The sequence below is a fragment of the Cavia porcellus genome, unplaced genomic scaffold (assembly GCF_034190915.1).
Source record: "Cavia porcellus strain 051 isolate PalLab524CR breed Dunkin Hartley unplaced genomic scaffold, mCavPor4.1 scaffold_1, whole genome shotgun sequence".
Taxonomy (NCBI): Eukaryota; Metazoa; Chordata; class Mammalia; order Rodentia; family Caviidae; genus Cavia; species Cavia porcellus.
In genome coordinates, this window is record NW_026947484.1 from 136,157,180 (window position 1) to 136,177,669 (window position 20,490).

The 20,490-nt window shown below is 40.7% G+C and overlaps 1 protein-coding gene across 1 annotated transcript in view; it reads right to left on the reverse strand.

Annotated features, from left to right (window-relative positions):
• Casq2 (calsequestrin 2) overlaps positions 1 to 6,321 on the reverse strand; it is a 63,303-nt gene extending 56,982 nt beyond the window's left edge. The window contains exon 1 of the mRNA XM_003479261.4: positions 5,874 to 6,321. Within this exon, the coding sequence (XP_003479309.2) occupies positions 5,874 to 6,116 (243 nt within the window). The 5' untranslated portion in view covers positions 6,117 to 6,321. The remainder of the gene's footprint in view (positions 1 to 5,873) is intronic.
• Positions 6,322 to 20,490: the final 14,169 nt, after the last annotated feature.

Consider the following 20,490-nt stretch of genomic DNA (forward strand, 5'->3'; position numbering starts at 1 on the left):
ACCTTCCCCACCATGACGTTCTGCTTTACCACAGGCCTGAAGTGACTGGACCAAGTGACCAGGAACTCCAACCATTGAAGCCATGAGCTAAAACAAATCTTTCCTTCTTTGAAGTTGTTTTTATCAACTATTTTGTTCCAGCAACAGAAAGTTTGATTAACACGCCTGTATTTCAGTGGGATTAAGTGAGGGTAGTACACAGTTCTTTGAATCTGAGAAATTCAACCTGTTTACTATTCTACTCAATTCTTAAAGTTTTTATTTTAACTTGATTTTTAAAAGAGGTCAAGGAAAATATGTTTCCAAAATAATTAATGCATTTATAATTCCTTGCTTTTTCTTTTTTCTATTCTCCACCCTTTGCTGTCCATCCGTCATTTATTAAATTCTAAGTAAGGACTAAGCATTAACTCATTTAATCATGTTAGTCATTTAGGGTACACACATAGTTCAACTGTATAATTTAGAATTGATAATTGTGGTTTAAAATAAAGACTCTTATTCTTTATAAATTGGATAATTTATAAATTTATAAAGATAGATATTCTCTCAGCTGTTCCCTGGTGCAGGGGAAAGAACATGACATTTACAAGTTACTGGTTCAAATCTTGCTTCATGCTATGCCATTTTGATAGCTTTGTGAATTGGAACCATCTGCACTTAACTGTTAACTGCACTTAACTCTCTGGCTTGTTTCTCTGTAATATGATAGTATGTTGTAAGAATCAACAAAACAGATTGTGTAAAGTAGGTTCATTGAGCTTAGCTTATAAGTTTATAATAAGCGTTATTTCTTCTCCATCCCTTCTGTTCATTCAACTTTCATTCAACAAAAACTGTTGAATACCCACCAGTTAGATCTTGCTCCAGCTGCTGGGGTACAGCAGTAAATAGAACAAAGTCCTTACCTTTGCAGATTTTAAATTTGGGGGGCATGTCAGAAAATGTGTGATATGTCACCTCAGTACTACCAAGGAAAATAGAGGAAGCAGAAATCTTGGAGAGTATGACATACAAGCGATCAGAGAGAAAAATTCTTTGATAAGATGACTTTTAAGCATAGACCTAAAGAAAGTGACAGGTTATCGTCAACAGCAGAGGAACATCTTGGATGCCAAGGCTCACACCATCTGCATCTTTGTAAGATGAGTATTTCATGAATGAATGAAAGGATGAATATACCTAGTTTGGTATTCACAAGACTGAGCTTTACACTGCGCAACACTTACCCTTTCTCTCTGAGCTTTCCTGTAGGGCCCCTTAAACATCATAACATTTTAGGGTTATACATCCACATACTTTCGAGGTTCTTGGATTTGCCATCTCTTTTGGAGAAATGGATGAAGTGACCAGGTAACCAAAGAGATGTGTGTCATCCCTTTCCCCAAATAAATCCTAAACTGAGAGCAGTGTCATCAAGAGACCAACCTGACAGCTGCAGAAGCCAGAGGCTTGCATTACATAGGATTCTCACTCTGGATTCTGCCATGGATGCTGGAACCACCCTCCTTCACTCCACAGTGCCTGATGAGCAAGAATCATTCTAGAATCTTTATCTAAAATATTAGAAAGTAACCAGCACTGAGGAGTTAGTCATAACAGTAACTCTTCCTGCTAAGGATAGAATATTTCCAGTAATTCTTAAGAAGTGGCCCTGCCATTTACTACCCAATAAAGCTTAGGGAAAATACTCTAGGCAGGTGTTTCATTGATGGGAGCAAAATATCCCCATACCTTCTCAGTATGAGCTACAATGAGTCCTTCTAAAGCAGAAAAAACTGGTATCCCACAGAGGGTTTAGACTTTGAACTCTAGCTGCACCCTGATGAAAAGCTAGAGGAACAACCGGTCAACCTGGTATTCAACCTGGTATTCAACCACAAAGTTCATGGCTATATCTGTGCCAAGACCCAGGTTGCCTCCCAGTCCAGGGGACCTGGTTCATGTTAAACAAATGAACCAGTTTCAGCTATTCACAATGTGGAGTACGCTGCTCATTTGCCATCTACATATTTGCTCACTTGTTCATTTAACTGTGCTAAGATTGTTGTGTATCTGTTGAATATTTGATTAATTCATTCATGAATTCATGATATTTATTTTCATGTTCTAAAATATGAACTTTACTGAAATATCTTTATGACTTCCCTCAATACAATAAATGTATTATAGGTTGATGTATTTAACAGGTCCCTACCTTCCACTTCCTCCCAATCACACGTGCTCCATTAATAGTATCAGCTTCAAATTTTAGATGTGTGAATAGGAATTGGAAAGTACCTAGAGACCCTAACACTGACCTCTCAGGTCCACACATGTCTTTTTTTCTCCTTTTCTTCAGGGGAAGGTGTAAGTGGCCATAAATTTCTTTATGTTTAAGTAGGAAACTCATGAGGAAAAATCACATGTCCTTTTTATTCCTTCTTTCCTAGCAATGGAGTGGTACAGAGAAAGGATATAGGCTTTGCAGAGAAGGATAAGATCTGTAGAAGTAGAAGTAGAAGGGGAAGAGAGAGAAGTAAATGATTCCCCACTTTGGCTTAGATGGCAATGCCACTTTTCGACTTCTTGGGAACCCATTCTGTGGTCGCTATATTGCTTATGCGTGGACAGCTGGAATTCCACTCATATTTTTCTATGTCTAGCCCATTCATTCAAGGGCACTTTATTTTACAAGAGTTTCTCTATCATCCTTGCTCAGTGTGAACTTGATTCAGATTTTGGAGTTGTCATTGCTTTGCTTCTGCATTATTAAGTTTGCTTTGAATTCAGTTTACTCTCACAGGCTGAGAAATCTGAAGGGAGACATCACACACACGCCCCTGCAGGCAGATATAGTTTAGTAGGATTTGGAAGGAAAGTGAGAAGACAACTCAAAGCACCTCTCAAAGAGAAGGAGACAGAAATGTCACTGAGAACAGGAAGAGGCCTAATTTAACAAAAGGGGTTGACAAGGTTGTTGAAAGTGTTGAGCATGGGTCGGTATTTGGTGTCGCCTGTGTAGCAGAAGCTACGCTATTGCCACATGGCCTCACTCAGTCCTCATATCACAATTGTGTCCATTTTATGGATAAGGATTTGGATGCAGGTCTATCTGGTTTGGTAGTCCAGGTCATAGAACAGCATCTCTCAAGCATTTCATCCTGTAAACTGGCCATGTTAGAAGACTCTCTGGCACGGTGGTTCCAATACTGTGCCTTCTTCTAACTGAGAAGGCTACTAAGTAACTAATGATAACTCTGAGTTATAATAAAAAGCCTCACAAACCATCAGGAGGCAAGGCACCCTGACGCCCTGGGGCATCCAGGTGCAATAACTGAGCCCTCGCTGACTTGGTGCCTGGGAGCTGTTCCTCTTTTCTCTTCCTGTCATGGACAACCATAGCCTTGGAACTAGAAAAATTTCCTTCTTAGTACAAGTCTGGGATCCTTGAGATTAAGAACAAAATGATGGTTTTGACCAGGAAGAAAAGTCTCATATCAACCCTCTCTTTTTACTTGTAGGATTTCTGAAGCCATTTTGTTCTAGATTCTGAAGAGCAGAGCCTGCATCTGACAGGTACCTCAACAAAGGTGATGCCCTCTCCTGCTCTAATGAGAGTGCCCAAGGCCCCTCTCTGCTGTGCTCCTGAATGAGTAGCACCTCCAGGTTTTGTGTGCCTGGGCTCTAATGCTGACCCAGCCAGCATCATCAGGCTCAGACGTGAGCTACACAAATCTGTTTGAGGAAAATGCTTAAAAAGATCCTCAACAAAGTACCTAAAGATCCTTAAACTGACTCCAAGAATTGCACAATAGGGATGAAACAGCCTTTCCTTGCTCTAATTCTGTGACTTTGGAGAACTTTGTCTTTTGTGCTCCATAAAATGGGAATAGAGACTCTCTTCACTTTACAGAATTGTTATAAGGATTAAATGAACAAACATGCACAAAGTACTCTGAACCAACACTGCAAGCAGTAATCATTCCATCAGTGCTAATTTGTTATTAACTTTTCCACAAGCCTGTATGATAATTGTCATTTTGCCATATTTATAGATAAGAAAATGAGAATTGAAGAAATTAAGTAACCTGCCCTGGATCATGTAGCCTGTAGAGGCAAAGCCAAAATTTAAATTCAGAGATTCTGGAAAATGCTGTGTTTTTAAAGGCAAAATTTAAATTTTAAAGCCAAAATTTAAATTCAGAGATTCTGGCAAATGCTGTGTTTCTTTGCTCTAGTCATGCCCACTCTTGCTTAGGGATCTTGAGCTCCTTCAAGTTAGCTCCTGTGTCCAACTTCCCTTCAACAGATTCTGCAGGAACAGGAGCCATGCAGGAAAGGACACTATTGGAGCAAAGATGTCTGGAAGGTTGGAGAGCCTGACAGAGTCCCTTCTCATGATTTTGCATGGGAACACAGAATTCAGTCTCTGGAAAGGTATAGACTTAGGGTAGTATAAACTTACACACACACACACACACACACACACACACACACACACACTTTAATATGACAGGGAGTCAGAAATTACTGTCATTTCTTGTCCTGGCCACACATAGGCATTCTTTCTGAGTTCTGGGCTAACTGGACCATGATGAACACAGGAAGCAGAATCCATATGCCTTCAATGAACTTTTCCATAGTCTCTTAGTAATTGAGGATGGCAGATGGAGATGGAAATGATAACATAAGTGCTGATGTAACAGGGCCAGCAACAACTCTGCTCCCTGTCTGCTTTTTTTCCACCCAGTGAGTTTCCCATTTAAGTACAGTATGAGTACTTAACAAGCACTTTTGCTTTTTTTTCTCTTTGCAAATGCAGAAGGAAACTGAGGTTCTACCCTGAGCCTCTGGAGACAAGGGAAAATTTAAAGGCAGTGGTGATATTTTTAAAACATCAGAGCTCTTTTTAGGATCAGGAGATACTTTCTGAAGTGCTTTTTGAATTAAGATATTTTGATATATTCATGATGGATTTGCTGGATTTTATCATAGTCTATCCTTTTTAATTGAAATTCACCTGGGCTGGAGGGCAACCTACTTGACTAACTTGAGTTCTGTGACTGTACTGACAATAAACTGCACAATCTCAAGTTGCTCCTTCCACAGGTTTGTGCCCAGGCCAGGACTGAGAACTGAGGAGGAGCCCTGGTGCCCTCTAGGGCTCTTGGCGGCCCAGGAGCTCCTGAAGTGTAAGTGGCTCCAGCTGTCTAGGAGTAGCTGTTGGGATCATTTCTGTGGCACTCACCAAGGATTAGACATGGCCCCAGTGCCAGGTGACCAACAGGCCATGCAATGCAGATAAAATAAGAAGTGACTTCAGTGTCTGGCCTAAGCTCACACTAAGAACTTTCCGAGCGAATAAAAATCCCTGCTAATGAATATGCAGCTCAGAAGATCAATCAGCTACACTCTAATGCTGCTGAGAAGCCAAATCACAGGAGATAAAAACCATATGGGGGTGCCCTCCCTCGGACCCAGAAAGACAGGAAGGTCAAAAGACGTATTTCTCCAGAATCAAGGGGAGAACAGATAGGAGCAGCAAAGAGTGGGGAATTGCATACCACATAAAACCCACTAATAACTGAGTTTTGTTTCAACCAGTAGTTTAACAGTCTGAACGTTCTATCAGGAAAAAAACAATGAAACCATGTGGGACATGAGTCTTGAGAAACCAAGAAGAAAGAGTTGTGACATAGCAGTAGACCCACCACTGTGCACAATGTCCAGTGCCTTTCATGGAGTTTGGCCCCATACCTCCTTGAAGTTTAGTTCACATGAGACTGAAATGCAGCAGACATGAATATTTACCCCCATGCCCTCATTTCCACATCCCAGCCCCTGACCAAAGGCTCACCGCCCCTTGCTCAGGTACGCAGGGACACACTCACCTCTAGCACAATCTCTTTCAGCTGGAACTGCTTTTGGGCGACCTTATCGGAAGACACCGGCTCATGGTAGTAGAGGCAAAGCAAGTCATATTTCTTCAAAATCTGCTTGAAGTTCTTCTCTGAAAGACTTACCACTCGGTCCTTCCCATCATATATGGGAAAATTCAACCCCTCTTCTGCCCTGCAAGAGGACAGCAAGTAGACTCCCAAAACTAGTAGATGAGTTCTCTTCATTTGCTTCATTTGGGAAAAGTTTCTCTCTCTCTCTCTCTCTCTCTCTCTCTCTCTCCTCTCTCCAAAATAGCGCGTGCAGGAAAACTCTTAGTGGGTTTTGTTGAGCCAAGTAAGGAGAGAGAGCCTGATCTGCCCTCACCACCTTGCGTCCTGCAAGCTGTGCAGTCTTGGGCTCAGGACACAGTGGAGGTTCACACACAGAGTAAGAGCCAGCCAGAGGCTGGTGGCCCAGCCCCAGATACTTTACATAGCTCTCTGCCCAGCCTCTGGCTCATTAGGGACTCCATTTTTAGGATGCAGTTGTTTCAGGCTAAAAATAAATCATGCAATGAATAAAAAAGTTAGATAGGACACTGTTGAGGGATTCGCTGATACAGTGTGTCCGGGCAATGGGGAGGCAGCCACCAGGAGGGAAAAGAAGAGACTGAACACGAGAACTAAGGAGGCCGAAAAGGTCAAAAAAGAGAAAGAAACTCAAGAAGAAGGAGTTAAAAGTGAGAAATAAGGGACAATGGTGCCAATAAGGGAACAGAGAGGTTAAGACATGAAAATGCCACACAGACATTGCATTGCCAAATTGCCCCAGGGAAATACGCAGCCTTTCCTTCCAGTGCAGTATGAGGACAAAACGGAGCTAAAGGCGCAAGCACAGCCTGCCCTGCCTTTCTACCTGTTCTTAGCAATCCAGCTTTGGCTGTGCTGAGGCCATGCCCAGGCAGCCTGCCCTCGGGCAAGGAATACAAGGATGCCCTTGCCCACCGGCCCTGCACGAAGGGCCCCAGGGTTGCAGCCCGCCTTGGTCTGAGTTCCTTTCTTACTGCCTCTGCCCACAGCTGAGCAATGCCAATGTGTGAGAACCCACTTTCAGTGTAAAATTAAACAAAGCAAAGATTTAACAGTATCTCTTAAATTTCCTGCTCTCAATCTTATAATTTTTGTTTTTACATTAACTTTTAATGTACAGTTTTGCCTGTTTCTTCTTCATTAGACACAGACTGATAACAGAGATTCTCCAGAGCTAGATTCAAACTCACACTCTGCCAAAATCCATGGCTGATGGATTTTGGAAGATTACTCACTCTCTTGAGGTTCTCAGCTTCCCCCTATGGAAAGAAGTGAAGATTACAAGGCTTGGAACACAGCTGGAAAAGCATGGCACAAAGAAGGGGCTCAAAACTGTAGCTACTACACTTCATTCCAATTGGAGGTGGTATAATATTGGTCATAACTGTAATTACTTGTCAGTTTCTGATAGGAATTGTTTGTGAGCCCTTTTCTGTCTACCCTATCTTTTAACCCAGTAGACAGCCGGGGCAGCAGTGATTTGTATTCATTGTACAGATGAGCTAACTGAGGTTCAGAGAAGTCAGCAGTTGATATGAGATTACTCCGCTTCTAATAGCCAGTGAGAGCAATCATCTCCCCTCGAAAACTAGGGCCCTGGAGTTTGGCTGTCACTCAGGCACTTTCCCTGCAGACACCTATTTCCTATGTGGCTTCCTGACAATCTCCTCTGCTTAAACAATAGTCCACTCAGATCTCCCCACTTTAGAGGAATCTGTTGTTCTAATGATTCTGGCCAAGCTTTTGCCTCCTTGTGGCTGGACAACACCGGCACCTTTAACAGGAGCAGGAAGGAAAAGGCATCACGGCGGTCCCTGGGAGGGGGCATGATTCTGAGTGGGACTAAAGCTTGCATATCAGGGAAGCCAGGGCCTGGGAAACCCCTCGCTGATCACCCAGCTGCATTCAGTTCTGTCCCATAGTAGAGTTTCTGCACTTTCTAAAGACAAAGTCAAGAATAACTATTCTGAGGCATGCTTCTCTTTCCAGGTCATGAGCAAGTACGTGAGATCTCTGATTCCTTTGGCAAATTAGCGGGGAAAGGCACTTCTGAGAGAAACAATATATGTCTTGTTTTTTGCGGTCAGCTTCCCAAAACTCTGCCCAGTTGTCTCAATCTCATTGAGTTATCTTTATTTAGAATTTTATTGTTGTTGTTGTTATCTTTTTGAGACAGGGTCTCGCTCTACTTTTCAGGCTAGCCTTGAGCTCACTTTGTAGCCCAGGCTGATTTTGAACTTGAAACAATCCTCCTATCTCAGCCTCCGGAGCGCTGGTATTACAGGGGTGCACAACCACACCTGGCTCACTTTTCTTAACATGTTTTTTTTTTTTTTTTTCCTATAACGGAAAGACAGAGATATTTGGAGGCATTGTCATTCAGTTTCCTACTGACTGGCAGCTGCCAAAACCACCAGGGCAGAGGGAAATTTTAAAAGATTTTAGTTTAGCCCTCAAGTCTGGCTCCCAACCTAAAGCCCCATTGTGGAAAGTTCTGTCCCCACACCATGGACCCTATTTGGAACTCCAAACCCAGTCTTGGCACACAGAGCCACTGACACTTGCTGTGGTTGCCAGGTTCCCCTGTGAATTCCTTGTAGATAGGAAAGAGATGTCTCTCTCCTACGAAGAAGCAGGTTTTCATAGTTCACAGTTTCTGTACTGGCCTTATTTTCTGCTTGTCCTTTATTCTCCTGTTTTTGTTTTCCTTTACCCTTTTGCTCACCAATTTTATTTTTGTAAACAAGGTAGGCATCCTACATCTCTGGGTCAGCCTTACATTCCGAAAATCAGCTGTTTCATTTTAGTGAGTTGCCACCTAGTTTATGTGACCCTGCTGAAAAGTGTGTATTTTTGTGCTCCAAGTAAAAACAGGCATTTTGTGGGTTGTTTTTTTTTTTTTAGCAAAATAGTTAAATAAAAGGAATAAATTGATACGAGAAGTTAATTGTTATCACAATATATGACATTGACTCCCTATTTTTCTAACAATTCCCATTCATGCTATAAGTAGGCACTATCTAGAATCCTTTCCTCTAACCTTGGTCCTTTCCTGTGTTTATTCTTAACAGGTGGCAGGATGATTTGGCATACATTGTTTAATCTGATCTTCACCACTATCTATTTTGCAGGCAAATAGGATTCCAAACCCATGATCTTTCATTTACTTGTCAATTAAACAAATTCTTATGAAGCATCTGCTACGTATCAGCCACTCTTGTGGACACAGAGGATAGGCAACTTGTAAACCCAAACCAAAGAATTTATATCCTAGAGGAGAAACAAACAGTATTCAAAAACAAATCATTCCTGCCCTGCGTGCATGCGTGTGCGCGCGCGTGTGTGTACAACATGAGGCCCAAGTGCTGAAAAACACCGGGGAAAAGTGTGGGAAACCCCAGTGAAGGAGGAGGCCAGACGTGGGCCAAGGTGGCCCAGGGGTCGGAACCCAGAGCACGAAGCTGAAGGGGAGGATGGAGTGTGAGTGGCGGCTGCCCACCGGTAAAGAAGTGGAGCCCCAGAGAAGCAGGTTCTGGGGACCCTAGGGTATCTCTTCAGCTCTGGGGCTCCATGTCAACATTAGTTTTCCCCTTCAGACCATTTTAATAAAAAACTACATGTCCACACTGCATTTGTGGGTCACATCCATATGCAAAAGTTTCCATGGCCAGGAAGCCAGGAAGCCAGGAAGCCTGGGCTCTGCCCGCCCCTGTGACCCGGGGCAGCTGTCCCGTGCCTGTCCCCTCAACTCTCCGGATTCCAAGTACTGAAAGAGTCTGCCCGCTAACCCTCCACAGCCCCTTTCTGGCTCAGAGGTTTCCTCTGAGCAGGACTGGCCTGGGCACCCGCAGCCAGGTGGAGGCGCAGAGCACAGCTCCCGCGGGGCAGGGTTTTGACGTCCGCTGCAGAGACCTCCCGGGTGACTGCCTCCCCCGCGCCCTTCCCTGGCTAACATACTCCACCCAGTGGGCAAAACAGAACACGGCATCTTTCTTTGTTCTGTTCCCACCGGTCTCCGGTGCTGCGCCCTGCAGGCAGGTGGAAGAGACCCGTAAGCGGGCGCCCAGAGCCCTGTGCTTCCGACCTTGGGCTTCGGAGCTCAGGTCGTCCAGGGTTGTTGGTGGCGCCCGAGCCTCTTTTCCTCTCGGGGGCCTCAGAGCCTTCCTGCCTCCCCAGCAGCAGGAAGCTGCTACGCGGCAAGCCCCTGACCTCCAGGACCCAGCAGGAGCCCAGGCTCCGACACGTGTCCCCGCCTGGCAAGGCCTCGGTGTAGACAGCCGCTGCTGTCCTATCTCCCTACACCCTGCGTGCGTCTCTCTGGGGACTTCTGGTCCCTTAGTGAAGCCTGTGCGTCCTCAGACCAGGGACATTTATGAATGGTCCTCATAACCAGTCTGCGGCCCCCAGCAGTACTCAGGAAATATTTATTACATAAATTTGTAACTTTGCTTTGTGCTAGGCATTTCAAAAACATATTTTAAAATTTAAATCATGCCAAGGATTTAGCTCAGTGGCTCAAGCACTTGTCTGGTAAGCGCAAAGTCATGAGTTCGATCCCCTGTACAATCATCATCATCATCATCATCATCATCATCATCATCATCATTAAATTTAAATAATTTTTTTCCTTCTAGCAAACTCCTTGAGGCTGCTACTTTTAGTATCCCCATTTAATGGACAGGCAAACCGAGGCTTGGAGAGGTTAAGAATGTTGCCTGGGGTCGGTGAGGCCCCAACGGTAGTAGCAGCAGAATTGGGATTTGAACCAGCAGATGAGCATCTGTGTCTGCTCCCCACCACGAGTAAGCTCCAGCTCCAAGGCTATAGGGAGTTGATGTCACTTGAGCAACCTGGGGAATAAGGCAGAACAGGGCAGGCTGCCTAGCACTGCAGTTGCTTCTGGGGAGTGGTCTTGGCTTTTCAGCCAGAACTAGATAACTTCTGGGGTTTTCTGTGTCTCCCAAAGGGAGAGAAAAATAATGATTTTTAGTGCTTACTCTGAATCCACCACCATGCAGTCTCCATCATTTCATCTCAATTTCATCAAATGGGGTCTTATTCTTTCCATTTTACAGATAAGGAAACTGAGGTTCTGTAGGATCAAATAATTCACCCATGTCATACAATTGGCAAGTATTAGTGATCAAATTTAGACCTGGGTGTGTCTGGCATGTTATGAGCCCAAATGTCAGCCTGCCTTGTCTCCTTCCAAGACAAAAAAAAAAAAAAGGAAAAGAAAAGAAAAACTTAGGTTACATGGAAGTTACAGGACAAGAAAACAAAGGAAACCAGTTATTTTCATGGAAAATTAGAGAGGAAGAGAGAGAAAAAAGAAGGGAGAAAAAGAGAGGGAAGGAAGATGCAAAAATTAGAAATTTAGCTCCAAACAAATGATAGACCAGAACAAATGGAAATGATTAAGGTTAGCTCATCCTGGAACTAAAGAAAAAAAGAAAGACTTCTTGAGGATTGCAGAACAGGAAAAAGAGCCGAGTTGGAGGGAAAATGATGGGGAGAGAGGAAAGGATGCAAAAAGAATTACGATATGTTGCACACATGTGCCATCTCCCCATAATAAGTGTATTCATTATGTAATGCGATCGTGTTGCAATAAAAAAAACTGAGACGCTTTAGTGCAGAGACAAGGACAAAGTGTCCAAGTGGAGGGCCTGGCCTGCAGAGCAATGCTCAGGCTCTCTCCCAGAGGTGCAGCTGTGAATCCTCAAAATCTATAAATCTCTATATGGAGAGAGACCTCACAGGTGGAAGTAAATTAGGGATCTGGAGACGGGGAGATTAGCGTGGGTTATCCTAGTGGGCCCAAGGTAATCACAGGGTACTTAAGACCTATCTGGGAGGGGCAGCGTGAAAGAAGGATGCGAGAATGGAATCAGGGACGGCCAAAAATGAGCCCAGCCTCTAAGAAGAAAAGGGCAGTGCAAGGATGGCCTAGGACTGCCCACCTATTTTCAACTTAATTGTCTTAACTGTACAGTCCTATATGTGTGTTGCTTTAATCGCTAAGTGTGGGAATTGGTTACAAAACAATAGGCAGGGGCTAAGACAGTGAACTGACTCCTGCAAGGAAAAAAACTTGCCTTTCCGTGGCTCTGCTGTTTTACCCGTGAAAATCCTCAGCGTCTGCCTCCAGCCCCATGTTCCCACTCTGTGGATGAGACATGAAGGTAAACCCTGCACAGTGCAGGAGACCAGGCCCTTTCACACTTGCGGTCCCTTGGCCCCTCTCAGGGAGCCAAGAGGGGATGTCCAGGCCAGGCTCCTCCCGCCACCCCAAGTGGGAGACCAGCTGGTCAGCAGCCGGGCCCTCTGGACTTTCTTTTTCTTCTATGGTAATACTCAGTCTCTCAAGGTTGCTCCCTTAGGACTTAAAGAAAGAAATTATCATTCTTGCATGACATATTTAAGAGAAAATGATATTCAAATTTTTAGATTGATATTATTCCAGATTGTTTTGATGTTTATTTTAATATCATTCCTAATAATAATCATTGTACATGGAATAAAGATAAATTTCAACTTGAAAATTTATAAATGATTCATTCTGGTTAAAGTAACTAAAGTAATTAAGTAAAAGATGGCAACAAATAATTAAACAGCATATTGGATTTGGGAAACACTTGCATATCTACGAAATAAAGATTCTGTGTTTTAGAAATTTATTTTTGGTTTTTTTTTTTGGTCTTTTTCGTTTTTATTGGTACCAGGGATCGAACTCATGACTGGCTGCTTGCAAGGCAGGCGCTTATGCCGCTGAGCTAAATCCCCAGCCCCTGGAAATTTATTTTTGAAATTCTGGTGTAACTGATCTACAAATGAATCATGCATATTTATATTTAATATTATAATATTTGGTACATTTTGACATCTGCGTACACCCACAAAACTTTCAAAATTGTGAATATAACTGTGCCTATGAATTTCGTGAGTTCATTTGTAATCCTCCTCCCTTTCCTTTCTGTCTCCTCCGACCCCAGTCTCTAAGCCACCTCTCAGCTCTGCTTTTGTTAGTTTTCATTTTCTAAAATTTTGTGTAAATGGAATTGTACATTATCTACTTTTGTTAGACTTCTTTTACTCACCATAATTACTGTGAGATTCAGTCATGTTGCTGCATATATTGCTAGTGTAGCATTTTATTGCTAACTAGAATTACACTGTGTCAACATCCACGATTTATTTACCCATTCCGCATGGGTGAAGACTTGTGTTTTCTTAAATAAAGCTGCTATGAACAATAAATTTATATGTTGTTCATTTTAGTTTGTATAATATTAAGGATCAAAGTTATTATCATCCTCCTGACTATCCTTATTTTGCATATGGCTACCCAACTTTTCAGCATTTCTTGAAATGAAGGTCTGTCTGTCCTATACTCTCTGCACAGAGAGGGTTGTCAGTGTATGTGATTGTCTATTTCAGAGTTATTTTGTAGCTATGATCCATTTACTTTTTAAAATGTCAATACCACATAGACTTGAGTACTGTAGCTTTGAAAGTCATGAAATCAGGCGTTGTCAGCCCTCCCAGTTTGCTTTTCTTCTTCAAGTTCCTCCAGCCATCATTAAGTCCCTGACAGCTTCAGAATCAGCCATTCTAAAAGCTGATCTGTTAGGATTATGATTGGCATGCCGTGGAAGCTATCAGTCAGTTTGAGAGAACTCATGACCCCACAATACTGAGTCTTCTGAAACATGAGCAAGCTGATATCTCTCTGATTTAAGTCTTCTTGAATTTCCTTCAGTAATGCTTCATAGATATCACTATAGAGGTTCTGTACATCTTTTGTCATATTTATCTGTATTTCATATTTTTATGCTATTAAATATAATGAATTCATTAAATGTTGATTTCCATTTGTTTGTTGACAATATATAGAAGTGTAATTTATCTTTATATATTGATCTTATATCCTGTAAATTAACTCACTTATTAGTTGTAGAAGCTTTTTCTGAAGATTCCGATGGATTTTCACCATAGACAGTCATGTCATTTGCAAATAATGAAACTATTATTTCCTCTCTTGAAACTCAGATACCGTTTGTTTTGCTCTCTTGCTGCACTGCAGAGAACCTCTGGGACAAGGTTGAACAGACATGGTGAGCGAGAGAAGACACCCTTGCCTGGTCTCTGATAACCAGGAGAAAACAATCCAGTCTCTTCACTGTTAAGTAGGAGAGAGCTGTTTTTAATAGATGTCCTTCATTTGGTTGAAGGCGCTCACTTCTTTTCCTAGTCAGCTGGGTTTTTTTTTTAATCAGGAATGTGTTTGGAGATTTCTTTGTTTAAAACTGTTTATTTCACTTTTGTTTTTGAAAATGTTTTGCCTGGGTAAACTGGTAAAAGTCTCGGGCTGATAGGTTTCTTCTTCTTTTCTTTTCATTACCTTAAAGTTATTGCTCTGCTGTCTGTCATCTTGCTCATACTATTTTCTACAAACAATTGCTGTGATCTTGGATATTTGTTCCACTGTATGTAACTGTTTTTCTCCCTCTATTTTCAAGATTTTCTTTTTTCAATAGTTTTGAACAATTGGATTATTATGTGTACTTTTCATCTTGGGTTTTACGGATTTTGTCTCTCAGAGTCTAATTTGAGATTTTTTTTTGTTTGTTTTTATTTTTTTACACCTTTTTCATCTTTTTAAATTTTTGAACACAAGGAATACAAATACAATATCTGTTTTAATGTCTTTGCTAATTCTAACATTATTTACACTATTTTACTATTATTTACTATTATTCTCATCATTATAGGTCATATTTTCCTGCTTCCATTAGTGTTTGAAAATATTTATTGGATGCCAGACCTTGTGAACTTTATCTTATTTGTGTTTAATTTTTAAAATTTTTGTAACTCTTCTTGACCTTTATTCTGAGATGCAGTTCTTTGAAATATTTTGATTCATCCAGGTCTTACCCTTGTTTTTGTTTGTTTTGTTTTGTTTTTTGGTGGGTGGAGGACCAACCAGAGCAGCACGTAGCCTAAGACCATTTATTCTCTGCTGTTGAGGGAAGGCTCTTCTGAAACTGTCCAGCGTCCTATGAATTGATATTCTCCAGTCTGGTTAAAGAAGGATGGTAACACTAATGGCACTGTGTGAGGAGCTCAGCAATATTCCTCTTGTCTAAGCCCTTGGATCGTTCTTTTCCCAGTCACTTGTAGTTTCCTTAAAACATACGCACTGATATCAATAATTTGTTCAGTACTTGAAGGTGATCCTCTGAAGATCTTCAAAGTTGTCTGCCCGTATAATTTTCCTCTCTGTTGCTCTGGCCTTTGAACTTCAACCACGTTATTTTCATCCCTCAGCACAACCCCAACTCTGCCTTGGTCTTCATCCCTGTGCCACGTCCCAGGAGCTCCCTCCTGGCTCTAAGCAGGGCCCGCTGTAGGGTATAAATCATGTGCTTTCTGCCTCTCAGGAATCATACTCTTTCGTTGTGTAATGTAGTGTCTTAAAACTGTCATGTCAAATATTTTGCTTTTATTTATTTTTGTTTGTTTCAGATGAAAGGATAAATTTTGTTCTGTTTCTCCATTTTAACTAGAAGTAAAAGTCTTATAAAATTGACATTTAGTGTCTTAATCCATTCTGACTACCCCAGCAGAATTCCATAAACAAAATGCCTTATAAGCAGCAGAAATTTATTCTTTGGAGAATCGAAATTCCAAGAGTAGGATGTCAAGAGATGTAGAGTTTGTTGAAGGTCTGCTTCATAGGCGGTGCCTTTTCGCTGTAATGTCCAGGAAGGGCTGAGGAACCTCTCTCAGGTACATCTTGGAGGGACTATCCTATTCATGAGAGCTATACTGTTTAATCGACTCATTTCTCCAAAGTTCCACTTCCTGATATCATTACTTTGGAGATTAGGATATCAGTATATGAATTTAGTGGGGAACATAGGGACATATAAACATTCAAGCTATAGCATTTAGTTCTGGATTATGTAAGCATATACAGGCAAAATCATTTTATGAGCTGAAATCAGTCATTCTTGCAACTTATATGGCTTAGTTTTTTTAAAAAAAACATTTGTCCATTCTAAATAATTAGAAAAGCTAGAGGTATATAAATCAGATTTCAAGTAACAGTCCAGTGTAAGGTAGCTTCACCTATTATAGCAGGAGATACATTGGTATGGTACACCTCAACAATTCTATCGGAATTTTTCCTGTTTCTACTGTCTGCTCTGCCTTCTCTTGTCTTAAACTTTCATCATATTATCGACTGATTGTTGAAAAATGAGTGCAAACACCTCCTTGGCTCCATATTTTCTCTTCTATTTCTAGTGTAGTGTTTCATCCATTTCCCAAAAACCACAGTAATCATCTTCTCCAATCACATAAACTAAAACTGAGTCACATGACCAAGTGTGAAAACAACACACTTATTCACGGAATTATTCAGAGTTTGGTCAACTCTCCCAAAGATCTGTGCTGCTAGGAAGTTGGCACTTTGGAACACTCACAGGACACTCAACTTAGAGTAATGGCAAATCAACGGCAATGTCCACTTGGGTGGACAGTATGCTTTTTGTAAGCACTTTGTGACAAATAATACAACATAGATGTGAATGATCCTTTCATTCCTAATGAATGAGAAGCCAAATTTATCAAACTTATGATAGCATTTTTGAACTCTGACTTCGGATATTTTGGAGAGATTTGAATGTGTAAACTAAAATTTGGGTCAGGTAAGTTAAATCAGTAAGGTTATGAAGATCAGTGCCAAATGAATCTTCGAAATTAATGTTAGTATGCTTCTTCTCGTATTTCAGCACCAATGGTCCTTGTATTTCTTGCCTTCCTAAGACAATGTGTAATAGGAACAAATCAGACAACGTGATGACTGAGAATACAAACAACTGCAATCTCTGCAATCAGAGCCACTGCAGCAGCTGAGCGACAGTCTGAGTGCCCAAGTCAAGAGCTGGTCCAGATGAGCCCCTAAGAGCCACCTGGACTTTTATTTAATTGGAAGCGCTCAGTGGCTTTAAGTGACAAGATATTTAAGTAGTATTTTAGGTACTTATTAAAAAACAAAATAGAGAAAGACTCCTTGGTGCTACTATTGTTATGAACCCTCAGAACACAGTCGACTGAACTGCACAGCTGAGTGCTGGTATCAGTAATTTGAGGTGCTGGGATAGATCACAGCACTCACCCCGTGCCAAGTGCTGTGCTGAGCACTCCACAAGCAACCAGGAGCGTGCATCTTCACAGATGCCCGGTGAGGCAGTCGCTGTCGTCATCCACAGTTTATAGATAAAGGAGCTGGGCAGCAGAGGCAGACTTTCCTTCCCCCATGCCACATTTAATAAGGGATAAAACTGGGATTTGAGCAGCTGAGATGCTGGCTTCAGAGTGTGTGTAATTAACCACTGTGTTGCATGCCTCTGTGAAGTACTCAGGGGGAAAGTTCTTATGTGAATAATGACTCTTGGCTTCAAAGCTATAAATAAACCAATCCAAGTGTTGGATTTTACCATGGGTCTCTATGTTTCATACCAAAATTTAGTCTTGGGAAAGACTCTTATAAATACTATCACTTAGAATGCTAAGGCTTAAGAAGATGACTAGATCAGTGGATCTCAGTCAGGGATAATCTTACCTTCCTAGCTAAACTTGGTAACATTTTTGTTGCTCATCACTCAGGAGGGGTTGATTGGGTTTTACTTGGTGCCTAGGGGATCAGGAACAGCAATTCACTAAACATTCTGCAATATACAAGACAGCTTCCAAACAAGAAGGAATTATTCAAAACGAAGATGTCAGTTATGCTGAGGGTAAAAACTTCTGGACTAACCTGAAACAGCTCATGTTGTGCTCACTGAGACTCCTCTCAGACACCGTCCAGGGTTTTGGTGAACTCCTGTGACTTGAGTCGTGGCAATTCCAATCTTAAGCTCAAAACCTGAAGAATACATGACACGTCTTCTTTCTTGTTTGGTACAGGAGCTTGTGTCTCTATCCCCAGTCATGGAGTCTGTTGCTCTTAATAGCTCTGTCTCTTTGCTTCACAAGTTATGGGATAAGTTTAGACTGGGAGGAGCACTCTATCCTTAGCTATTCTAAGACAAGTATTTAAAACTTGCCCGATTCTTTTATCTTTATTGAGTTATCCTTTCTAGACCTCTGGTTTCTATTTCTGGCTGTCCTATTTGCTGAATCTCAGTTAGTAGAAACCATTCACTGTCAAAATTCCCTGAGGCTTCTGTGAGACGCTCTCCTGTGGGCAGTGTTCTCAAATGCTCAGAGAATACGGACATGTGACACAGGAAAGCATGAGGTGGGTCCTTTTGGTGTTGGTGCAGTGGCCTCTGAGACCTCAGACTGCAATGATACAGGAATGGCCACTGTATCTCACAATGTGTAGTCCGGGTTTATAATATCCAGAAACACCCTTTCGCTGCTACTTTCCGAGGCAAAGGGACAGCTAATCCTTCCTCTGACTCATAACTAAAGTCAGCTTCCAATGTGATGAGGTCTCAAGACTCGGGAGAGGGGCCTCCTAGCCTTAAATCCTTCTCCACCTGTTTGCTGTGCCAAGACATTCCTACACATTCAGTTAGTCTGACTGTCACTTCACTTTTATAGATGAGAACACTTAAACTCAGGGAAGGTAAGTGACTCTTCTGGCTGACACAACTAACAAGTTAGATGATCTGTGTCTATATATTTCAAATTCCCTATCCTTTGCCGGTTATTTCCAAGAAATTCCTTGACAATGTTAAGTACTGGGGAAGTCAAATTATCTATACGTTTGCATAACAAACAAGCCAAAGTGGAACTTCTAACATGAAAAATAAAATAGTTGGAATTAAAAGTAGATTAGACATTGAAGAAGAACAGCCCAGTGAACCAGCGGAAACAGCAATTAAATGATCTAAAATAGACAAAAAATAATCAAGTGAGCTCCAACGATGTGTGAGACAATATCAAGTAGCCTACCATACATATGACTGGAATCTCCGAAGAAGTGAGGAAAGAGGGTCAGCAAGAGTATCTGAATAAATGGCTAAACAATTTCCAAATTTGGTAAAAAAAAAAACAACAAAAAAACAGAAAAACCTATGAATCCACACATGGAAGAAGTTTAACAAACCCCTACCAGACAAAGGCTAAAAAGAAAACCAGCAAGGAAAATAATAGCAATATTTTGAAAAAAAAGTCAAAATAAGCCAGACAACATGTTTCATGTACAGAGGAAAATATATATGACTGCATCTTGCTAGAAATTATGCAATCAACAAAACTATAGGTAAAAAGGGGATCTAAAAAATAACATCATATATAGAAGATAGATAATTATGCTACTGTCTGTTAATTCATCAAAAAATGGTTTGTGCTGTCATTGATTGTTCAGTCATTTTTTATGTTTGTATCCCATGATCTGAACAAATACTTTGAAGATAATAATACATAACATATTAACCACTGTAATCTCCTATTATTTTGTTTTTGAAATTCTGCATCATTATTTTTATTCTTTTTTTCATTTTAAAATTAAATAATCTATCAACCTAAACTTTTATTCTAAGAGAAAATAGCTTTCAAAAGTGAAAAATAAGAGAAAAAGCAGATTAAAATGAATCATGAATAAACTTGTAGGGGGCAAATGTTTATCATCTTGATTTTGATAAAGGAGAACATACACATATACACTCAAGGACATTGTACTTTATATGTATTTTACCATAGGTTTATTGCCTATATGCCTATATGCAAAACAAATTATTGGTTAAAAGGAGAAATTAAGCCTTTTCAGACAAACAAAAGCTGACAAATTTATCATCCTTAGATTTGCATCGTAAGAAATGTGAAAGGAAATTTTCCAATATAAAGAAAAATGATACCAAATGAAGAGTTGAAATGTAATCAAGATATTAGGATTTCCTGAAGCATCTAGTATACATGAATGTTTTAAGCAAGACACACACAAGTTCATTGTAAATAGAACATAAATAAAAATAAGATACAAATAGTGCAAAGGACAAGATGGGAGAAATTAAAGTTTACTGTTGTAGCGTCTTACATTATATGAAAAATATCAGTATATAAAAATATATACTGATAGTCCCACAATGCTTAATGACTGGGATAGCTTCTAAAATGCATCATTAAATGATTTTGTCTCTGTGTAAACATCATACAGTGCACTTACACAAGTCTGTGTAGTATACATCAATCACTTGATATGGCCCTTTGATGCAACCAAGAGACACAGTAAACACAAGATTTATGAGGCTGATGCTGGAGTAATGTGGCATATTGTTTTATAGTATTTTTTAGTAAGTAGAAGGATTACATTCTAATAAACATTAAAACATATAAGGTATAAATACATAAATCAGTAATATGGTCATTCATTTTCATTGGTATCTTGTATTTGGATCAAGTATATGTAATTGTATGGGCTATATTTTCCTATGATTAGAAGTAAAGCACATTTGCTTATACCAGCAATTCCACCAACACATAAGTAATGCATTGCACTATGATGACAGCTATATTAATG